This window comes from Pipra filicauda, unplaced genomic scaffold (assembly GCF_003945595.2).
Source record: "Pipra filicauda isolate LSUMZ 115617 unplaced genomic scaffold, ASM394559v2 scaffold98_size3848907_pilon, whole genome shotgun sequence".
Taxonomy (NCBI): domain Eukaryota; kingdom Metazoa; phylum Chordata; class Aves; order Passeriformes; family Pipridae; genus Pipra; species Pipra filicauda.
Window position 1 is genome coordinate 2,009,525 of NW_024105186.1, and position 18,247 is coordinate 2,027,771.

Genomic DNA, 18,247 nt, shown 5'->3' on the forward strand with positions numbered 1-18,247 from the left:
CTCGGGGACAGCCTGTGCTTAGCACGGGGGTGGCGGTGCTGGGCACGGGATGGCCCGTTCAGCCAGGGCTGGGCTGGCACAGAGAGAGGAGGACCCCCCCGCGGAGCCCCCCTCCTCCCCTTCCCCCGCCTTGTCCGCCCGACCGCTCCCGGCCCGCTGCCCGCCTTTGAAACCGCCGGCGGGGCTCCCACGCCCAGCCCGGGCCCCCCGCGCCCGCAGCCGCCGGTGCGTTCCCACCCGCCCGGGGCCCGCAGGAGGGAGGGTGGCGCGGCCGGGGCTTGGCGTGAAAATGATCAAGGGCCGCGGGCAGCGCCGGAGCGCAGCGCCCGTCTGATGCTGCCCGCCCGGAGGCCCCGTCGAACAAAGGCGGCATTGAGGCCCCGGCTGCGCCCCCCCAAGCGCCCCCCGCCCCGAGCTGGCATCTTGGCGCGACATTAATGAACTCGCCTGTTTGTGCTCCCCCGGCCCCTCTCTCCTCCCACCGCCCGGGGGGCACCGTATATATCCATCCCTCCTCTCCTGCCTCGGGCATTTCGGGGGCTTCCCCCTCCTGCCCCCTTTGCCCGCCCGGGGATGGAGCGAGGAGGGAAGAGGACGCGGGGAGCTCTTCTCGGGGTCCGCCTGGTCCCCCCCATTCTTCTGCCTCTCCTGCTGCTGCTGCAGCTGGTGAGGGGGGTCCCCATGGGCCAGGGACTGTATCCCATGCCGGCCAGCATCCTGCAAGGTCAGTGGGGCACGGGAATGGGAGCATCTTTGTGGGACGGTTTGGCTGTGGACAGGGGTGTTGTAGGAGCTGGGACCCCTGGGGTCACTCTCAGGAAGGGAGGGAGCACAAGCAGAATGGCCAGGTCCCTGGTGAAGACCCCCAGAACCCGGGACACACCTGTGCTGCCTGCACTGGGTGTCAAGTGCTGCCAGTGGCACTAGGGGACACAGGGGATGTGGGGTGCCCTGCGTGCTCCCTCCTGCCCAGGTACCTTTGCCAGCCCCAGGGGACATTCTGCCAGGGCATGGCCAGCCCAGCAGGAAGGTGATCACAGGTAGGGACACACCGGGGGATGCACATACAGGGCACACACAGGACTGCACACACATGGGGATATGCAGACCCTGGCACACACAGGTGTGCACTCACAGTGCACACACAAGTGTGTACAGAGGTACCTGCACACTGACACATGTGGGCACACCTGCCCAGGCTCACACCCTGCTGTATGCCCACATTTGCACGCACATCTGTCCACGGGGTCTCCACAATGGACACGCAGAGACCTGGGCAAACACCCAAGTGCCCATGTGCCAACCAGCAGAGAGGTGACATTAGCAGTTGTCACCTTAGGCAATGTCAACAGGTGACAGGCCATGCCCAGCCTGACACCCACCACAGAGATATTGGGGCACAGGCACCAAGTGGGCTGGGGGCACCCCATGGCTGTGGTGGGGGGCAGTGGTGGAGGCTCTGGGAGTCCGAGCACCCTGTGTGTGTCCATCAGCACTGTCGAGCCGTGGGACGCTGGTGCTGGAGGCAGCACTGAGGAGTGCACTGCTGGCACTGGAGCGGGCGCTGTCCGAGCAGCAGCGGCAGCGAGGGGCCTGTGGACTCTGTGCCCCCTGCCTCTTCCCACCTTGCGCCAACATCACCGGCCGTTGCCCACGTGAGTCATGACCCCACGGCCCCCACTGCCCCATCCCCAAGAGGCCTTACCCAAACAGAGCCCAGGATCCCCACCCAAACACAGTCCAGGGGTCCTATCCTAACACCATCCTGTGCCCAAAGGACCCTGCAAAAACCTGCACCCATGCCTAGAAATCCTTGCCAAATATTTCTTTGGGTCCTTACCAAAGCACCGCCTCATCCCCTAGAAATCCTAACGAAATTGGACCCCAAGATCCTACTCAAACCGTACCTTCTCCCCTATTGGCTCACCCTACAGGCTTTACCAAAACAGTGCCCGGATTCCCGAAATGTATCCCTAACTGCTAGAGACCCTACCAAAACACCACCTGAAGACCCTACCCAAGCAGTTCCCATCTTCTCTATATCCTACCCAATCACCCGAAGCCCTATCCAAAACATTGCCTGATCCCTTGTCTCCTTTTCAGAGATCCCCTCAAAAACATATCCCAGCACACAGAAGACCCTACCAAAATGTGCTGACTACACAGCTTATCATGCCCCCTTCCCACCCGCACCAAAGCAGAACTCAGGGTGGCCTGGGTAGAGGTGGGCAGGGAGGACATGGTGATGCTCATAGCCCTGCTGTTCTTGCAGCGCCAGCTGTGCCCCCCAGCTGCCAGGCCCTGCTGGATGCCCAGGCACTGCCCGAGCTGCCCCAGCGCAACTGGGCGCTGAGCCAGGCCTGTGCCCCCTACCAGCACCTGTGCCCACCTGAGGGGGCCCCACATGCCTGTGCCCCGCTCAGCGCCCGGCTCTGCCAGCACCGCCTCCAGGAGTGCCGTGAGTGGGCACCTGCATCCCCCTGGCTCCTCCTAGAGAGGAAAGACCCTACGATAAAAAACGGGGCATTCCCATGGGAGGTTTGGAGGGGATATGGGACATTGGCAGTGATGGGATACTGGGACGGAGTCGGGGAATGGAGAAAGTGGGGGTACAATAGAATGATGGGGTATCTTTGGTGGGATGGAAGGTTGGGAGGAATGTTGGGATCTGGGGTAAGAGGTGGAGATTTGGGGGATGGAGGTATTGGGAACGATGAGCACTTTTGGGAGAATGGGACATTGAGAGGTAATGGAGAATCTGGGAGGGAGAAGGGGGCAAGCGAAGGTGGCTGAGAGATTGTGGACACTGAGTCACTGGGGGTGCAAGCACTCCTGGGATGGTACACGGGATGATGGGGGTCTGGAGGCACTGAGAGGAACTGGGGGGAATTGAGGACAGCAGGGATGCACTGGTGCCTTGACAGCCTGTCCCTGCAGAGACGGCAGCCGCAGCCCTGAGTCCTGACGCAGCAGCAGAGGTGGCAACGCCAGGTGAGCCAGGGCGGCCCCGCGGTGCCCACGCCACCCCCCCCACCACGCCAGCGGGCGCCCCCGGCCCCCGGCTGCCTGCTGGGCCGGGGGGCAGAGGTTAGCGTCGGCAGCTGCCGGGCTGCGGGGTGCCCCCGGCCCTCCGCCCGCTCGCCTCCGTGAGCACGATGAGGCTTGACAGCGCGCCCGACGCGCCTGAGCCCCCGCCACCCCCTCCACCTGCCGCGACCATCCCCGGACGCCCTGTGCCCACCTGGCAGAGGGAGTGTCCCAGCAGCAGGGCTGCAGGACCCCCTCTCACCCCGGCTTTGTTTCCCAGGGAGCTGTGGGCGCCGCGGGGGTCCACAAGCCAACGCCACGGCCCCCCGCGGACGGATCATGGGCGGCAGCGTGGCCCCGCGGGGCGCCTGGCCCTGGCTGGTGTCGGTGCGGCTGCACGGGGAGCTGATGTGCGGAGGGGTGCTGGTAGGGCGCTCCTGGGTCCTCACCGCGGCACACTGCTTTGGCGGGTACGGCGTGGGGCACGGCAATGCGGGGACGATGTCCCTGCAGAGGGGGGCACGGGCTGGTACCCCAACATCCCTGTAACTAGCTGCCCCCCACCCTGCCAGGAACCATAATGAGCTGGCGTGGACGGTGGTGGTGGGTGACCACGAGCTGGGAAAGCCGGGTGTGGGCGAGAGGGCAGTGCCCATCCGGCGCATCCTGCCTCATCCTAAGGTGGGTGGAGGTGGGCACCCCCCTGACCTCCCTGTGCATGCCTCAGGGCCCCCCACTGACACCCCCACATCTCCTTCCAGTTTAACCCCAAGACGTTTCACGGGGACCTGGCGTTGCTGGAGCTGGCAGTGTCTCTGGCCCCGTCACCCACCGTCAGCCCCGTGTGCCTTCCCAGTGGCCCCACAGAGCCCAGCCCTGGCACTCCCTGCTACATCGCGGGCTGGGGCTCCCTCTACGAAGGTAGAGCCACTCTGACACCCTGTGGGGTGTCCCCCTCTGTGCCCTCTCATGTGCCAAGTCTCAATGCACCAAGCCAGGGCACAGAGATGTCCAGGCACAGGGGACACTGCAATCGGTGTATTGCCTGGCAGAGGGACCAGTGGCTGATGTGGTGATGGAGGCGCAGGTGCCCCTGCTCAGCCAGGAGACGTGCCGGGGTGCCCTGGGCAAGGACCTGCTCACCAGTGCCATGTTCTGTGCTGGGTACTTGTCTGGAGGCATCGATTCCTGTCAGGTAACACCCAGGCCTAAGGGACTGCCGTCACACCACCTCAAAAATCCCTTGTGGCACACAGGGCTGCTGGGCACGTACCACAGCTAGTCAATGTGGTTGGGGTCCCAGCCCAGCCCAATGGATGAGCATCTCCCCCACAGGGCGACTCAGGGGGCCCACTGGCATGCCAAGACCCCACTTCACACCACTTTGTCCTCTACGGTATCACCTCGTGGGGTGACGGCTGTGGTGAACGGGGCAAACCAGGAGTCTACACCCGTGTCACTGCCTTCACGGACTGGCTCAGCCTCCAGATGGACTGTGAGTGCCACTGGCTGCACCATAGGGGGGACGGAGACACCCAGAGAGGTTTCAGCACCTCATTGCAGCCCCGGTTCTCTCACAGCTGCCCCTGGCAGCCGAGAACCGAGCTGCTTCGACCTGCTGGCACTGGCCCAGCTGCCCCCAGAGCGGCAGAACCCTGAGCGCGCCCGTCTCTGCACCTTCTATGCCGGATCCTGCCGGGCACCTCAGGGTCGGGCCACCTGTGCCCGCCTGGCTGAGGAGACCTGCCGTGCCAGGATAAGACGATGTGGTGAGCTGGGGGACTGTGGCAGGGCTAGGGTGTGGGGAGGGACCCCATTTCTGGCAGCATGAGGCTGGTGTGGCACCAGGGCCATGTGCCCACAGAGTCCTCTCTGCCCACAGAGCTGCACTCCTACGCCCAGACCCTGGTGGATCTCCTGCGCCAGGCTGGGGACTTCATCCGAAACCAGTTTGATTTCTCCTTCCTCAGCCGCACTCTGCCCCAGCTCCTGGGCAAGATCTATGGGCATTTCTTCCCTCCCCGTGTCCGCAGGGATATCCCAGGTACTCTTCTGTGCTGGACCACCCCACATCCACTTGGGGTCCCATCAGTCTCCCCTGAGCTGATGGCTGGAGCACCAGCAGCCTGCCCTGTCACCCCTCTGGGATTCCCCTTCCCTTTGTCTCTCCTGTCTCCTTCTTGTCCCCTCAGACCTGGCTGTGGTAGGGGACCACTCAAGGCCCACAGCAGAGGGACCCCAGAAAGTCCTCACCAGGTGAGGCATGGTCGGCATGGGATGAGGGGCCAAAAGGGTTGGGGAAGTGGTCAAGATGACAGTGGGCACTGGCATGGCTTTTGGAGACAGCCTGAACACTGGGGTCCTGTTTCTCCTGCAACCAGGGCACCCTCCCAGGGGTGCCCAGTGGGGTGCACAGGGTGGCACTGCCCTGTGATGGGTGCTGCTGGACACCAGTCTGAGCTCACCTCATGTACTTGCAGGTGGGGGGCCAGGCGGCTGCCCCCCTTTGCAGACCTCTTTGGGGCAGTGGGACCCCAGTTGCAAGACTGGGTGGAGGCGCTGAGGACCATGGAGGGGAGCAGTCCCCCGGTGCCCACAATGGACAGGGAACAGCTCCCCAGGGAGATGCAGCTCTTTCTGCAGGTATGTGGGGAGGGACAGGCTGGGGGAGCCCCTGCCCCTCTGGTGACTGTGCCACCAGGGACATCCCATGGGTCCATTGTCCCCTGTGCAGCCATCTCGCTTTACCACTACAAAGGGGGCATCTCATCCTCCCCAGCTGAAACCAGTGCTCCCAGTCCAGGCAGTGCAGAGCCAGCTGTGGGTCTGACCCTGCAGCTTGGGATCTGACCCAACACAGCCACAAGCAGTTGCATGTCCCCAGTGCCCCATCTGACACAAGCCCAGCCGTGCCCTGCACTCTGCCACCGGGCACCTGGCTGTTCTCAGAGGTGTCCTGTGGGTGCCCCATCACCCTGCCTTCCCTTCAGCAGGGTGAGGATGTGGTGGAGGAGATGGTGGGACAGGGACGAGCCTTCCTCACCCAGCTGCGGGCAGAGTTGGACCTTGGCACTGCCCTGGAAACTATGGAGCCACGACAGGCACCCGGAGAGCTGGCAGGGACCCCCCTGCCAAGCCGTGAGCCCTGTGAGCCTGGAGGGTCTGGGGGCAGTGGGATGTTCACCCTCTGGCTGGCTCCGTGCCTGGACAGTGCCTACTGGCCGTGTCCCTGCCGGGAGTGTCACACCTCTCTTGGTGGCAGGGTCTGCACTGAGGGAGAAACGTGAGCTGGTGTCCACAGAGCTGCCCAGGGTGGAGGAGGAGGAGGCAGGTGCCGGCAAAGGTAAGCTCCCACAAACCCTGTGGGATGCCACGTGCCACCATAGGGACAGTGACAACCCCAGCCTCAGCCTTGCACCCTGGTCCCAGGATTGCTAGTCCCATTTCAGTGGGACAGCCCTTGGTTATATCCCTTTCCACAGGGACCCATGCTCCCATAGTGACCCCAGAGCAAGGGTGCTCCTCCCTAGGCTGGGCCACAGCATGGAGTCCCCACAATTCACCCCGATGTCCCCCTCCATGTTTCTCCTGTCCGTTCCCGGGGGCGCAGCCTGCCCCAGCCTCAACGAGTCGGCAGCGCGGGTGGGTGCGGTGCGTGACCTGTACGCCTGGGTGCTGCAGGTGCCCGAGACTGACCTGGCCATGACCTTCCAGGAGGTGAGTGCCTTGTCCAGCCACTCAGAGCCCCCCACCCTGGCAGCCGATAAATGCCACCCCCCAGCCCATTACTGTCCTGCTCTGCCCCTGGCTCCCCCAGGGGATTCATGGTGCCGTTGTCTCCCTGCAGATCCTCGTGGACCTGGGCTCCAAAAACACCAAGGGACTGTACCGGGCGCAGGTGCGGGCCACTGTAGGGGGCCGCCCCACAGCCTTCACTGGCCTTGTGGGGCTGGAGAGCGACTCGCTGGCCCGCAGTATGCCCGGCCTTGTCGCTCTGGCGCTCGAAGCGCTGAAAACCTAATGGTACCCCTGGGGCAGCGTTCCAGCATGGGGAGAGGGCACTGGGGCAGGTGTCCCTTATGTCCTTCAAACACAGTCCCCTCCCTGCCTCAGGCTCTTCCACCCTCATCGTGCCCCAGCTTCCCTCTTCCTATCAGCACTTCCTGACTTTCCCCCAGGGCAATGGTGCCCCAGGCAGTACCTGGAGCACCTCAGCCAGGAATCACAGTCCTCCTCTCTCCTGGGACCACCCACCTTGGCAATCCTCACCCCATCCTCACCCCATTTTCCCCAAAGGTACCTGAGCTGTTATTTATTTGTACAGAGAAGGTTTATTTTTCAATAAAGAAGGGCTCTATTTTCCAGTAGCCAGTGAGTGTGAAGCAAGCATGCCATGCAGTGCTGATGAGGTGGCTGACAATGGAGAGACTTTCCAGTGGGGCTATGACATCTCATTGCATCTCCCCCTTCCCATGTACCCTGTACCCCGAAGCGATGCCCCCAGCCTTGATTCCTGCTGCATCCAACCTGGAACAGACTCCCCACACCCTCACCGGGGGTTGGACACCCCTCCTGCCCACTGCAGCACCCATGGCACAGCACTGGTGCTCATCCCTGGTGACACCCCATCAGGGACCCACGTGAAACCTGCCAGTGCAGGGGCCAAGTGTGCCCTGGGCCATTGGTGGGTGGCAGGGTGGTGCCACCCCTGCGCTTGGGCATCAATGGGTACCAACCCCTCCCGCCTGTGGGGACTCTGCCACCCCGAGCAGCATCACTGGGACTGCTGAGCAGCAGGGAAGGGACCGCTCCTCCCCGTGCCCAGAAGTGCCCATGCTGTGGTGCCCAGGCTCAGGGTGATGAGCTGTCACCCGTGAGGCTGGTGAGTCCAGCTGTGCCTGCCTGTCTCCCCTTCCCTGCACGCTGGGGTGCCGGAAGAGAGGGCTGGGAGCGGGTATCCGGTGCCGGTACCCTTCCCCCTCAGCACCTGGCACCATCCATCTCCTAGTCTGTCCGGCAGCCGGACATCCGCTCGGCCAGGCCAGGCGGGGAGGCAGCCAGGGCCTGGCACGGCGCGAGGGCACCGCGGGCACCGCATGGGGAACCTGTCGCAGCAGCTGGCCCTGCTCGGGGCACTGATGCTGTCGGGTGAGCGGGGTCTGGGACATGGGGTGTCCTATTGCTGGGGGATTCCAGGTTCCCTCAATGGGGTCGGTGGGACGGTGGCAGGGTCCAAACAGGGCACAAGGGTCCCCAGGGCCACTTTTTGGGTATTACCTGGCAGAATCCCCTCATTGTGCGTCCCTTGTGCTTCTTTCCCAAAGCCGTGTCCCAGCCCAGTCCATGTGCTGTCTGTTCCCAGTGTCACTGTATCTGTATGTCCCTGTGTGTGCCTGTCTGTGTGCACAGTGACACCAAATCTCCGACCACGTGTCCCTGCATACACTGGGTCCATGTCCATGAGCGCATGTGTGCCTCTGCGTGTGCATCCACCTATGTGCACAATGCTACTGGATCTGTACCCAAGTATCTTGTGTCTGTGTGTCCCTTTGTGTGCTAGGTCTGTATTTCTGTGTCCCTGTGTCCATGCCCATGTCTTTGTCCTATGCCCACGTGCTCCCAATGTGCTCCCGCAAGTCTGTCATTCCTGCATGTCCATGTCTGTGCTCCTGTGCAGCACAAACATGCAAAGTCCTGGCCTGTTCCTGTCTCCTACATTCTTATACCATCCTATGGGGTGGCACTGGGCCCAGTAGCCCCACTAGCCCCCTGGTTTGCCTGACTCCACACCCCCAGGTGGGCTCTGCGTGAACCAGGAGGAAAGGCTCATCCACCACCTCTTTAAGGAGAAGGGCTATGACAAAGAGGTGCGTCCTGTTGTCTCCACTGATGAGGTCGTGGACGTCTACCTGGCCCTCACCCTCTCCAACCTAATCTCACTGGTGAGCCCCAGTGGGCAGTGCCCACCGTGGGGAGCCCCACAGCCATGCCTCACCCCCAGGGCTGGCTGGGTGCCACCCCTGAGGCTGCTTCTCTTTCACTCTGCTGCTGAGTGTTGGGGGTCCTGAGCTGTCAGGACACCTTGGCATCTCACTGCCCCACACTGTTGTTGCAGAAAGAAGTGGACGAGACACTCACCACCAGCATATGGCTCGAGCACGTGAGTAGGGACAGGTGCCATGGCATCAGTTGTGCCACCACGGGGTGGCCCGGCATGGTGAGGGGGTGACCTGGGGATCCTCCCCTTCAGGGCTGGACCGATTACCGCCTGCAGTGGAACAAGTCCGACTTTGGGGACATCGGGGTGCTCCGCCTGCCGGCAGACATGCTGTGGCTGCCTGAGATAGTCCTGGAGAACAAGTGAGCTGTGCTTCAGTTTCCCCTCCCAAATCCCCTAAACTGTGCCTGGTGCATGCCCAGGGCTCCCCTGGCCCCTTCCCAGCCCCACCATCACCTTGTCTCTCTGCCGGCACAGCAATGATGGGCTCTTTGAGGTTGCCTACTACTGCAATGTCCTCCTCTACGACACGGGCTATGTCTACTGGCTGCCACCTGCCATCTTCCGCAGCACCTGCCTCATCAACGTCGACTTCTTCCCCTTCGACTGGCAGAACTGCACCCTCAGATTCAGGTGCTGGGCTGCTGGGTCAGGGCAGCAGGGTGGGCATCCCATCCCCCTGTGGTGCCTGCTGCTGCTAACACCCTCCCCTTGTTGTTGGGGCACAGCAAGGTGGGGGTCTGCAGGTAACCCGGTGGCCTGAGTCCGTCATGCTGGAGGTCAGGGTGGGTGGGTGGTGTGTGCCCAGTAGCAGCTGCAGCTCCTCACTGCCTGTCCCCTGTGGTCCAGGTCACTGGCATACAGTGCCCTGGAGATCAACATGCACTTGAAGACAGACACCGACCTGGACACAGGCAAGGATTACCCGGTGGAGTGGATCATCATTGACCCCGAAGGCTTCACAGGTAAGGCTTGTGCTCTCTGCCACGTCCTGTGGCAGCAGGACATCCTGTGCAGGGCTGGATGCCACTCTGGAGTTGGGGCACTCTGTCACGGAGACACCCATGTACCTGGGGCTTTTGCACCCTGGCACTCAACCCACCAGACTTGGAGTTAGCCAGACCCTGGATGGGGAGATCAGTGCTGGTGGGGCTGGTGAGGATGGTCATGGCAGGTGTCCCCCATGCCATGTGCTGTCCCATGTGCCCTGGCAGAGAATGGGGAATGGGAAATCATCCACCGCCCAGCCCGCAAGAACATCTACCCTGACATTCCCCCTGACACCAGTGAGCACCAGGACATCACCTTCTACCTCATCATCAAGCGCAAGCCACTCTTCTATGTCATCAACATCGTCATTCCCTGCATCCTCATTGCCTTCATGGTCATCCTTGTCTTCTACCTGCCTGCTGACAGTGAGTGAGCCCTGCAGCATGGGAGTCACAGCCCTGGGGCACCTCCATGTCCCACACCTGCACCATGTCCTGGGGCATGGGGATACCCCAATGCTCAGCACAGGGATATCCCAGTTCTGGGATATCCCCATGTAAGACACTGTCATCCCAGCCAGACACCCTAGCAGAGGCACACTTGGGGACAGGATACCCCATGTGGGACCCTGGTGTACCCCCATGACAGAAAACCCAATATGGGGCACTGTATGGTGGGACACTGGAAGGGCAATCATGGCACCGGGGATACTGGGAAAGGCACATGGGGTAGGGTTTTCCCTGAGCTCACCTGCTCTCCAGGTGGTGAGAAGATGACCCTGGTGATCTCAGTGCTCCTGGCCCAGTCTGTCTTCCTCCTTCTAATTTCCCAGCGCCTGCCTGCCACTTCCCACGCCGTCCCCCTCATTGGCAAGTGAGTCCTGGGCACCACTGGGTGCAGCAGGGACATTGTGGGGTCTCCATGGTGCCAGAGGGCAGCTCTGCCTGTGCCCAGCCCCTGTGGCAATCCCAGCTCCAAGTCCATGCTCCCTACCAGGTATCTGCTTTTTATCATGCTTCTGGTGACAGCTGTGGTGATCATCTGTGTTGTGGTCCTCAACTTCCACTTCCGCACCCCCAGCACCCATGTCATGTCTGACTGGGTCAAAGAGGTGAGCAGGGTGTGGGTGTAGTGGTGGGTACAGGGATGACACTGTGCCCCACGGAGGACACGGACAGCACAGCACATTGCAACAGGGTGTCCCATCTCTGCCACATGTAGTCTGTGGACAGAAAGTGGGGACAAGGTGGCATCGCACTGGGGAGGTGTCCAAGGGACCTGACAACCCCTCTTGTGTCCCAGGTCTTCCTGGAGAGCCTGCCCCGGCTGCTGGGCATGACACAGCCGGACGAGAGCCCGGCGGGCGCCCCGTGCATCCGGCGCTGCAGCTCCGCTGGCTACATCGCCAAGGCAGAGGAGTATTTCAGTGTCAAGTCCCGCAGCGAGCTCATGTTCGAGAAGCAGTCGGAGCGGCACGGGCTGGTCAGCCGCGTCACCCCTGCCCGTGAGCCACAGCCCCTCCATGGGGACATGGGGAAGGGTGGTGAAGCGGGGGTCACCAGCAGTGGCAGCCCTTTGGAGCCCACCTCACTGCCTCCTTGCCCCCAGGTTTGGCGCCGCAGGGCACGGTCACAGGCGACGAGCAGCTCTACGAGCACATAAAACCTGTCATTGACAACGCCAATGACATTGTCAAGCACATGCGGGATGAAAACAGCTACAACGAGGTGGGGCCATGGGCACTGGCAGGGCAGAGGGGGCTCCCTGTGACCACTGTGCCCCCCACTGCCTGGCTCCTGGCTCTCTCCCCAGGAGATTGACAACTGGAATCGTGTGGCCCGGACCCTGGACCGCCTCTGCCTCTTTCTCATCACCCCCACGCTGGTGGTGGGCACCCTCTGGATCTTCCTCATGGGCATCTACAACCACCCGCCACCGCTGCCCTTCGCTGGAGACCCCTACAACTACCAGGAGGAGAATAAGCGCTTCGTCTAAGGGGTGTGGGGGGGTCCCATGTACTTCTCCCCCACCTGCCTTAGCTTGGGAAAATAAAGCTGGATGTTTCTTGCCATGGGGCACTGAAGTGGTGGCTTCTCTCAGTGTCCCCCACTGGGCATGATGCCCACCCTGAGCACTGTGTGTGTGCTGGGGAGGGTGATGCCCATCCAGGGAATGGGTGCTGTTGGGTGTCCTGAGCATGGTGAACTTCAGCTGTGGCTGGAAGGGGTGATTTCCAGAGGGGTGTGGTGGTACCAGCCCTGCTACCCCTGTGGGCTGGGCACTGGGGGCAGGGTGGGCAGGGGAAGGGGATGTATCCCCCCCTAACGTAACACTATCCCATGCGGACCCACTGCAGTGAGCAGAGATGCCATCAGTGCCCACATTTCCCCCCCGCCCCCATGATCCCCCAGCCAAACCCACAGTGTCCCCCCCAGCACACCCCATCCAGCAGTGCAGAGCTGGGGGTCCAGAGGGCTGTCTTCTTCCCCAGCTCAGCAGTGGGATGCCAGGGCTCTGGTTTCAGGGGCACAGCTGACGTCCCCCCACCGGCAGTGGCCCAGGACAGCTGTCACATCTCTGCTGAGCCAGGAATCTCACCACACCCCCATTCCCCCGCAACGTGGCCCCTCTACAAGGGGTCTGGCAGCATTTGAACCTCTGAGAGTGGTGGGACTTGCCTGCCCCTTCCTCACCCTGTGCTCTGTGGGCAGCCACTGCCCTGGTGGTGACAGGAGGTCCTGGCAGCGTGGCACTCGTTTTCCATAACCCATGGGCACCTGGGTTTCTGCTGCAAGGAGATGCACGCCTCCATGGGGGACATGGGGAAACTGAGACACGGAGTTCAATTTGCCCCCAGCCCCAATCCCAACCCCTCTGGCACAAAATCTCAGAGGAGCTTCCCAGTAAACTGGCATCACCCCACCAGCGGGGGAAGGTCGGTGGTCACCCGTTCCTCCCCAGTCCCCGTGGCTGTTGGGAACAGCTGACGGTAGGAGGGGACAGCTGTCCCATCCCTCCGGGCGCCCGGCCCAGAACAGCGCCGGGCGGGCGGTGGAGCAGAGCCCCAGCCCCTGCGCCCCACGGCACCGCCATGCGCTGCCACGGCCTCCTTCTCTTCCTCTGCGCACTGGCAGGTAAGGGGTGCCCGCCCCAGGGAGAGGCCTGGGAGGGGGAACTGGCCACCCCCCACCTTTGCACTGGGGGGTTTGTCACCCCTGGGAGTACAGTGCCATGCACCTTCCCACCGGGGTGTCCCCGTGCTGGCAACCTGCTGTCCCCATGTCCTGCCCTTGGAGAGGTCCCTAGGGTGAGTGGGGCGGGGGATGTGGGGGGGATGCACCCCGCCCTGCTGCATGCAGGGCACTGACTCGACTGTCAGGGTCACAGAGCTGAGTGTGCACGCTCACAGTAACAGACCTGGGCATCCCCTCCCCATGCACACCCCCTGCCTCCCCCTCAACACGTCAGGTCTCAGGGGCATTGGTGGTCCCACTGTCCCCACCCCGGGGTGTTCCCTTGGCATGTGTCCTCTCCAGGTGTGGGTTGCAGGAACCAGGAGGAGAAGCTGCTCCAGGACCTCATGAGCAACTACAACCGGCAACTGCGCCCGGCCCTGCGAGGGGACGAGATCATCGATGTCTCCCTCAAGCTCACCCTCACCAACCTCATCTCCTTGGTGAGAGAGGTCCCCTGGCACCCATAAGTGGGAGAGGATTTGTCCCCACATGTGGGGCAGCAGATGGGGCACTAAACCCACCTCCCTCCTTCATTCCCTGCCAGAATGAGCGAGAGGAGACCCTCACCACCAACGTCTGGATAGAGATGGTGAGACCCCTCACCTCCAGGCAGGATCACCCCCTGCCATGTTTGCACCTCAGGGTGGCACCCCATGGAGGGCTGGCACTATAATCTGCACCCCCTTCTGTGGGGGGCTGAGTCCATTTTGTGGGCAGCACAGGCCAGACAGCTCACAATCTCCCTTGTCTTGGGGAGCACCATGACCCCTCTTCCTTTGCTCTGTTTCCTGCAGCAATGGTCCGATTATCGCCTGCAGTGGGACCCTGAGAAATACGACAACATCCAGCAGCTGCGGGTGCCCTCCACCATGGTCTGGCTGCCTGACATCGTTCTGGAGAACAAGTACATGACAGGGCAATAGGGACATAACCCCATACAGGGGTGGCAACTGCCCCCCAGGCACAATCTGGGGCTGAACCCACCCTTTTCCCCCTCAGCATCGACGGGACGTTTGAAATCACTCTCTACGCCAACGTGCTGGTATCTCCTGATGGCAGCATCTACTGGCTGCCCCCTGCCATCTACCGCAGCGTCTGCGTCATCCACGTCACCTACTTCCCCTTTGACTGGCAGAACTGCACCATGGTCTTCCAGTGAGCATGGGCTCCATGGCAGGTCCTCCTGGGACACAGGGATTAGCATGGGATGCCCACCTTTGCCCTGGGGCATTGAGCCCAGATAAATGGCAGATAAATGCCACCTACCTGTCCCCTGCTACCTGGCAGTAGGCACCACAGACAAGTTAAGCACCCCAAAGCAGAGCTGGAAATGCAGCATGACCTGGTGCCACACTGGCACCCTTTGCCCATCCAGGCCGTTGCATGCCAGCCTCTGCCACCACTTTGTCCCTCCCCAGGTCCCAGACATACAGTGCAAATGAAATCAACCTGCTGTTGACGGTGGAGGAAGGCCAGACCGTGGAGTGGATTGTCATCGACCCCGAGGCTTTCACAGGTAACACTGCAGCCCCCCATGGCATAAGTATGTCCCACCAGGAGGGGTATCCAACTGGTCTGCTGCCACGCTGGTGGCTGCCAAAAGCAGGGCTTCAGGGACTATTAGCAGCTCCCACCATTACATGGGCACTTAAGTTATTAGTGGAAGCGGGAGTGTAGGAGAGATTTGTTTTTCTAACCCCCCCCCCCCCGGCTCGGGGCTCTCGCTGCCTGGCAGCTGCTCCTGGAGAGCACTGCTCCTGCAAGGTTGATTGATGCTGGGAACGTAGCTGTCATGGCCAAACAATGACGTTTTCCATCACATTTTAATTGCATATTGAAGGAACAAAATGCTTTTCGGGCAGCGAGATTTATTTTTTCATTACCGGCCTGAGTTGCGATCTTGACTGGGAAAAAATCTATCGCTCCCATGGAGAGCAGGGGAGAGCAGTGTGCTATCACCCAGTGTCACACTCAGCTTCCCTCCATGGCACCCTGGAAAGAGGGAGATGGGGGCACCCCAGCCCCACACCTAAAAGCCCTGAGAGCCCCCAAGGGGCTCAAGGTGCCCCATATGTGCCCAGCTGCCCCATCCAACAGCTTTCTGGGGTATTTTGCACAGGCACCATGGCATGTTGCACAGTGCTCATCTCCCTTCCAAGTGGCTCTAGCACTGTGCCCAGCCTGGCTGCCCTGTGGGGCTCATGATAATCACCAGTCCTCCCCTTCCTCCCCTGCTTGGACTGGGGGGCTGGCAGCCCCACTGCCCCCACTGGGGCAGTGGGGCTCATGTGGCACTGTGGTGATGCAGAGAATGGCGAATGGGCCATCAAGCACCGCCCTGCTCGGAAGATCATCAACTCAGAGCACTTCACCCCAGATGACACCCAATACCAGCAAGTTGTTTTCTACCTCATCATCCAGCGCAAGCCGCTCTTCTACATCATCAACATCATCGTGCCCTGTGTCCTCATCTCCGCCATGGGCGTGCTCGTCTACTTTCTGCCCGCCAAAGGTACACACTGGTGCTGTGCCCACTGCAGGCATGGGGATGTGCAAGGGGGCAGCAACACGCCAGGAAGGGCTCCTTGTCCCATCAGTGTCATCTCTCGCCTGCTCCTGTGATATCTGGGGGGAGACTGTGTGAATTTCCAGGTACCCCTTGATTAAAGCCTCAAGGCAGGACTTGGCCAGTTCAGCTTTGGGGTGGGGGCTTTTTGCCTAAGGAGGGCAATGCTCACACCACTGCCCCATGCCAAACTCTGCTTTTCCCTCTCCTTGGCAGCGGGTGGGCAGAAATGCACTGTCTCCATCAACGTTCTCCTGGCCCAAACTGTCTTTCTCTTCCTCATTGCCCAGAAGGTGCCCGAGACCTCCCAGGCTGTGCCACTCATTGGGAAGTAAGTAACACATGGGGACGGGGTGCCAGCCCTGTTGTCACACTGTGCCAGCAGGGTCTTCAGGTGCTGTGCAGCAGCCAGTGCCCAGGGACAGGACCCTGGCGCAGAAATAACCTCCAGCCCAGGTAGGGCTATCACTTGCTCATGTCCCACTGCCAGTCCCAACTTCCAGCCCAGAAGGGCACTGAGAAGGACCTTGCACATCCATAGCTTGTGACCCAGCAGCCCCACATGAGGCTCTGTGCCCTCTCTCCAGGTACTTGACCTTCCTCATGGTGGTGACAGTGGTGATCGTGGTGAATGCTGTCATTGTCCTCAATGTCTCCCTGAGAACACCCAACACTCACTCCATGTCCCCGAGAGTCCGCCAGGTACCTGCTGTCATCTCTCTACCCTTTACACATGGGGAATGGGATGGGTATTTGGGGATTGAGGCCAGGTCCTTCATGGAGCAGGGTGGCAGGCATGCCTTCATCTGAGTGCAAGTCCTGCCACAAAGATGTCCCCAGTGGATCACAGAGTGCCACTAAACCCCTCCAAGTCACTCCCAACACTGGGGAGCAGCAGGTGTCAACACGTCCAGCATCCCAGTAGCACAAGGGTACTCCACGGGGATGCTCCAGGCAATGCCAGGGGACCCAATGGCACCCACTGGGTGTGAGGGGGTCATATCCCCTCAGGTAACACTGTGTCCAGGTGTTCCTGCACCTCCTGCCTCGCTACCTGGGCATGCCTGTGTCAGAGGAGACACCAGGGCCACCACAAGCTGTCCGGAGATGCAGCTCCCTTGGGCTCATGGTGAAAGCTGACGAGTACATGCTCTGGAAAGCCCGGACCGAGCTGCTCTTCGAGAAGCAGAAGGAGAGGGATGGGCTGATGAAAACTGTGCTGGAGAAAATTGGTGAGTGTCCCCAGGGGGTTGGCACCTTCCTGTGAAGCTGGGCAATGTGCCAGGGGGCCGAGCGCTCACTGGTGCCCGCTGTGCTGCCTCTGCTGCTCATAGGACGTGGCCTGGAGAGTGGCAGTCCCCAGGACTTCTGCCAGAGCCTGGAGGAGGCAGGCCCTGAGATCCGGGCATGTGTGGATGCCTGCAACCACATCGCCAACGCCACACGGGAGCAGAACGACTTTGGCAGCGTGAGTCAGGATCGGGGGGAGAGGGACTCACGTGGGGAGCACTGGGGACAGCCCTCACCCTTCTTGTGCCACTGGCAGGAGAGCGAGGAGTGGATCATGGTGGGACAGGTGATCGACCGTGTCTGCTTCTTCATCATGGCCTCTCTCTTCGTGTGTGGCACCGTTGGCATCTTCCTTGTGGCTCACTTCAACCAGGCACCTGCCCTGCCCTTCCCTGGAGACCCCCAGCCGTACCAGCCACAGTGATGCCTGCAGGCACACACCAGCCCTCTTGCTGCCAGGACTGCTGGAGCCAGGGGCTGGGCACCCCTAAAGTCCCCTGGCTGGCCAAGATCCCTGTGGGCACTGCAGCTCCTGGTGCCAAGCACAGCACAGAGGGAGGGCTGGGAGTGGTGGGTCTGCCACACCCCAACAGTGTGGGAAAAGGGAAAACAGTGTGGGAAAAGTGGGGAAAAGGGGAACACGGGGTCACCATGCTGTGCTAAATGTGGAAATAAAGCCTGTGACAGTCTTGCAAGCCTCCATGGCATCTTTGCCCCATGCCCAACCCTCTTGGGCAGGCTGGATGTGCCACCTATTGTGGGTTGGCCACGCACCTCTAGGTCACACAGTCCTGTGAGACGAGACACAGGGGGCCCAGAGCAGAGACAGGCATCCATCTTGCACTAGCAGCAAGAGCCACATTTCCCCACTGCAAATTTACAGCTTCAAATCCACAGCAAATGGGGCCCCTGGAATCCTTTGCCATGGCAATGAGGCAGGAATGCCAGCTGCAGCCCCCCATTCTGGAGCAACAGCAGAGCCAGGGATGGGATTAGGGGCAGCTAACTTCTCCCTCCATTTATGCCCTGGCTGTGGCTCTTGGGACAGACGAAGTGCTGTCCTTGATCCCTAGCAAGCAGCTTGAGGTGAGAAGACCCTGGGCCACCAGGCACTAAAACCTCCTCAGGGATGTGTACCCC

The 18,247-nt window shown here is 61.4% G+C and overlaps 3 protein-coding genes across 3 annotated transcripts; all 3 read left to right on the top strand.

Annotated features, from left to right (window-relative positions):
* The first annotated feature begins 507 nt into the window (after positions 1-507).
* PRSS56 (serine protease 56) lies at positions 508-7,196 on the top strand. Its single transcript, XM_039378039.1, is given in 17 exon segments — positions 508-724; positions 1,494-1,634; positions 1,637-1,673; positions 2,279-2,458; positions 2,938-2,991; positions 3,600-3,708; positions 3,789-3,948; positions 4,080-4,222; positions 4,363-4,522; positions 4,608-4,897; positions 4,900-5,071; positions 5,220-5,283; positions 5,508-5,670; positions 6,018-6,174; positions 6,290-6,370; positions 6,638-6,744; positions 6,875-7,196. Coding segments are annotated over 17 exon segments (2,343 nt in total). The 5' UTR covers positions 508-573; the 3' UTR covers positions 7,049-7,196.
* A 927-nt stretch (positions 7,197-8,123) lies between these two features.
* Positions 8,124-12,017, top strand: CHRND (cholinergic receptor nicotinic delta subunit). Its single transcript, XM_027751103.2, has 12 exons — positions 8,124-8,175; positions 8,824-8,969; positions 9,143-9,187; positions 9,278-9,387; positions 9,503-9,658; positions 9,875-9,990; positions 10,240-10,440; positions 10,777-10,888; positions 11,012-11,126; positions 11,318-11,519; positions 11,624-11,742; positions 11,828-12,017. Exons 1-12 carry the CDS (start codon positions 8,124-8,126, stop codon positions 12,008-12,010), a joined length of 1,557 nt encoding a protein of 518 aa, XP_027606904.1. The 3' UTR covers positions 12,011-12,017.
* A 1,074-nt stretch (positions 12,018-13,091) lies between these two features.
* CHRNG (cholinergic receptor nicotinic gamma subunit) lies at positions 13,092-17,531 on the top strand. The gene is made up of 12 exons (XM_027751105.2): positions 13,092-13,149; positions 13,552-13,691; positions 13,796-13,840; positions 14,046-14,155; positions 14,251-14,406; positions 14,670-14,767; positions 15,560-15,763; positions 16,034-16,148; positions 16,405-16,519; positions 16,845-17,049; positions 17,152-17,285; positions 17,364-17,531. Exons 1-12 carry the CDS (start codon positions 13,107-13,109, stop codon positions 17,529-17,531), a joined length of 1,533 nt encoding a protein of 510 aa, XP_027606906.2. The 5' UTR covers positions 13,092-13,106.
* The last annotated feature ends 716 nt before the right edge of the window (positions 17,532-18,247 follow it).

Bases quoted from the DNA above. Each gene is read 5' to 3' on its own strand.
- CHRND (XM_027751103.2), top strand. From the start codon at position 8,124: ATGGGGAACCTGTCGCAGCAGCTGGCCCTGCTCGGGGCACTGATGCTG. The intron at 9,188-9,277 runs GTGAGTAGGGAC...CCTCCCCTTCAG, and splicing joins CCAGCATATGGCTCGAGCAC to GGCTGGACCGATTACCGCCT. The intron at 9,991-10,239 runs GTAAGGCTTGTG...GTGCCCTGGCAG, and splicing joins TGACCCCGAAGGCTTCACAG to AGAATGGGGAATGGGAAATC.
- CHRNG (XM_027751105.2), top strand. From the start codon at position 13,107: ATGCGCTGCCACGGCCTCCTTCTCTTCCTCTGCGCACTGGCAG. The intron at 14,156-14,250 runs GTACATGACAGG...TTTCCCCCTCAG, and splicing joins GACATCGTTCTGGAGAACAA to CATCGACGGGACGTTTGAAA. The intron at 16,520-16,844 runs GTACCTGCTGTC...CACTGTGTCCAG, and splicing joins TGTCCCCGAGAGTCCGCCAG to GTGTTCCTGCACCTCCTGCC.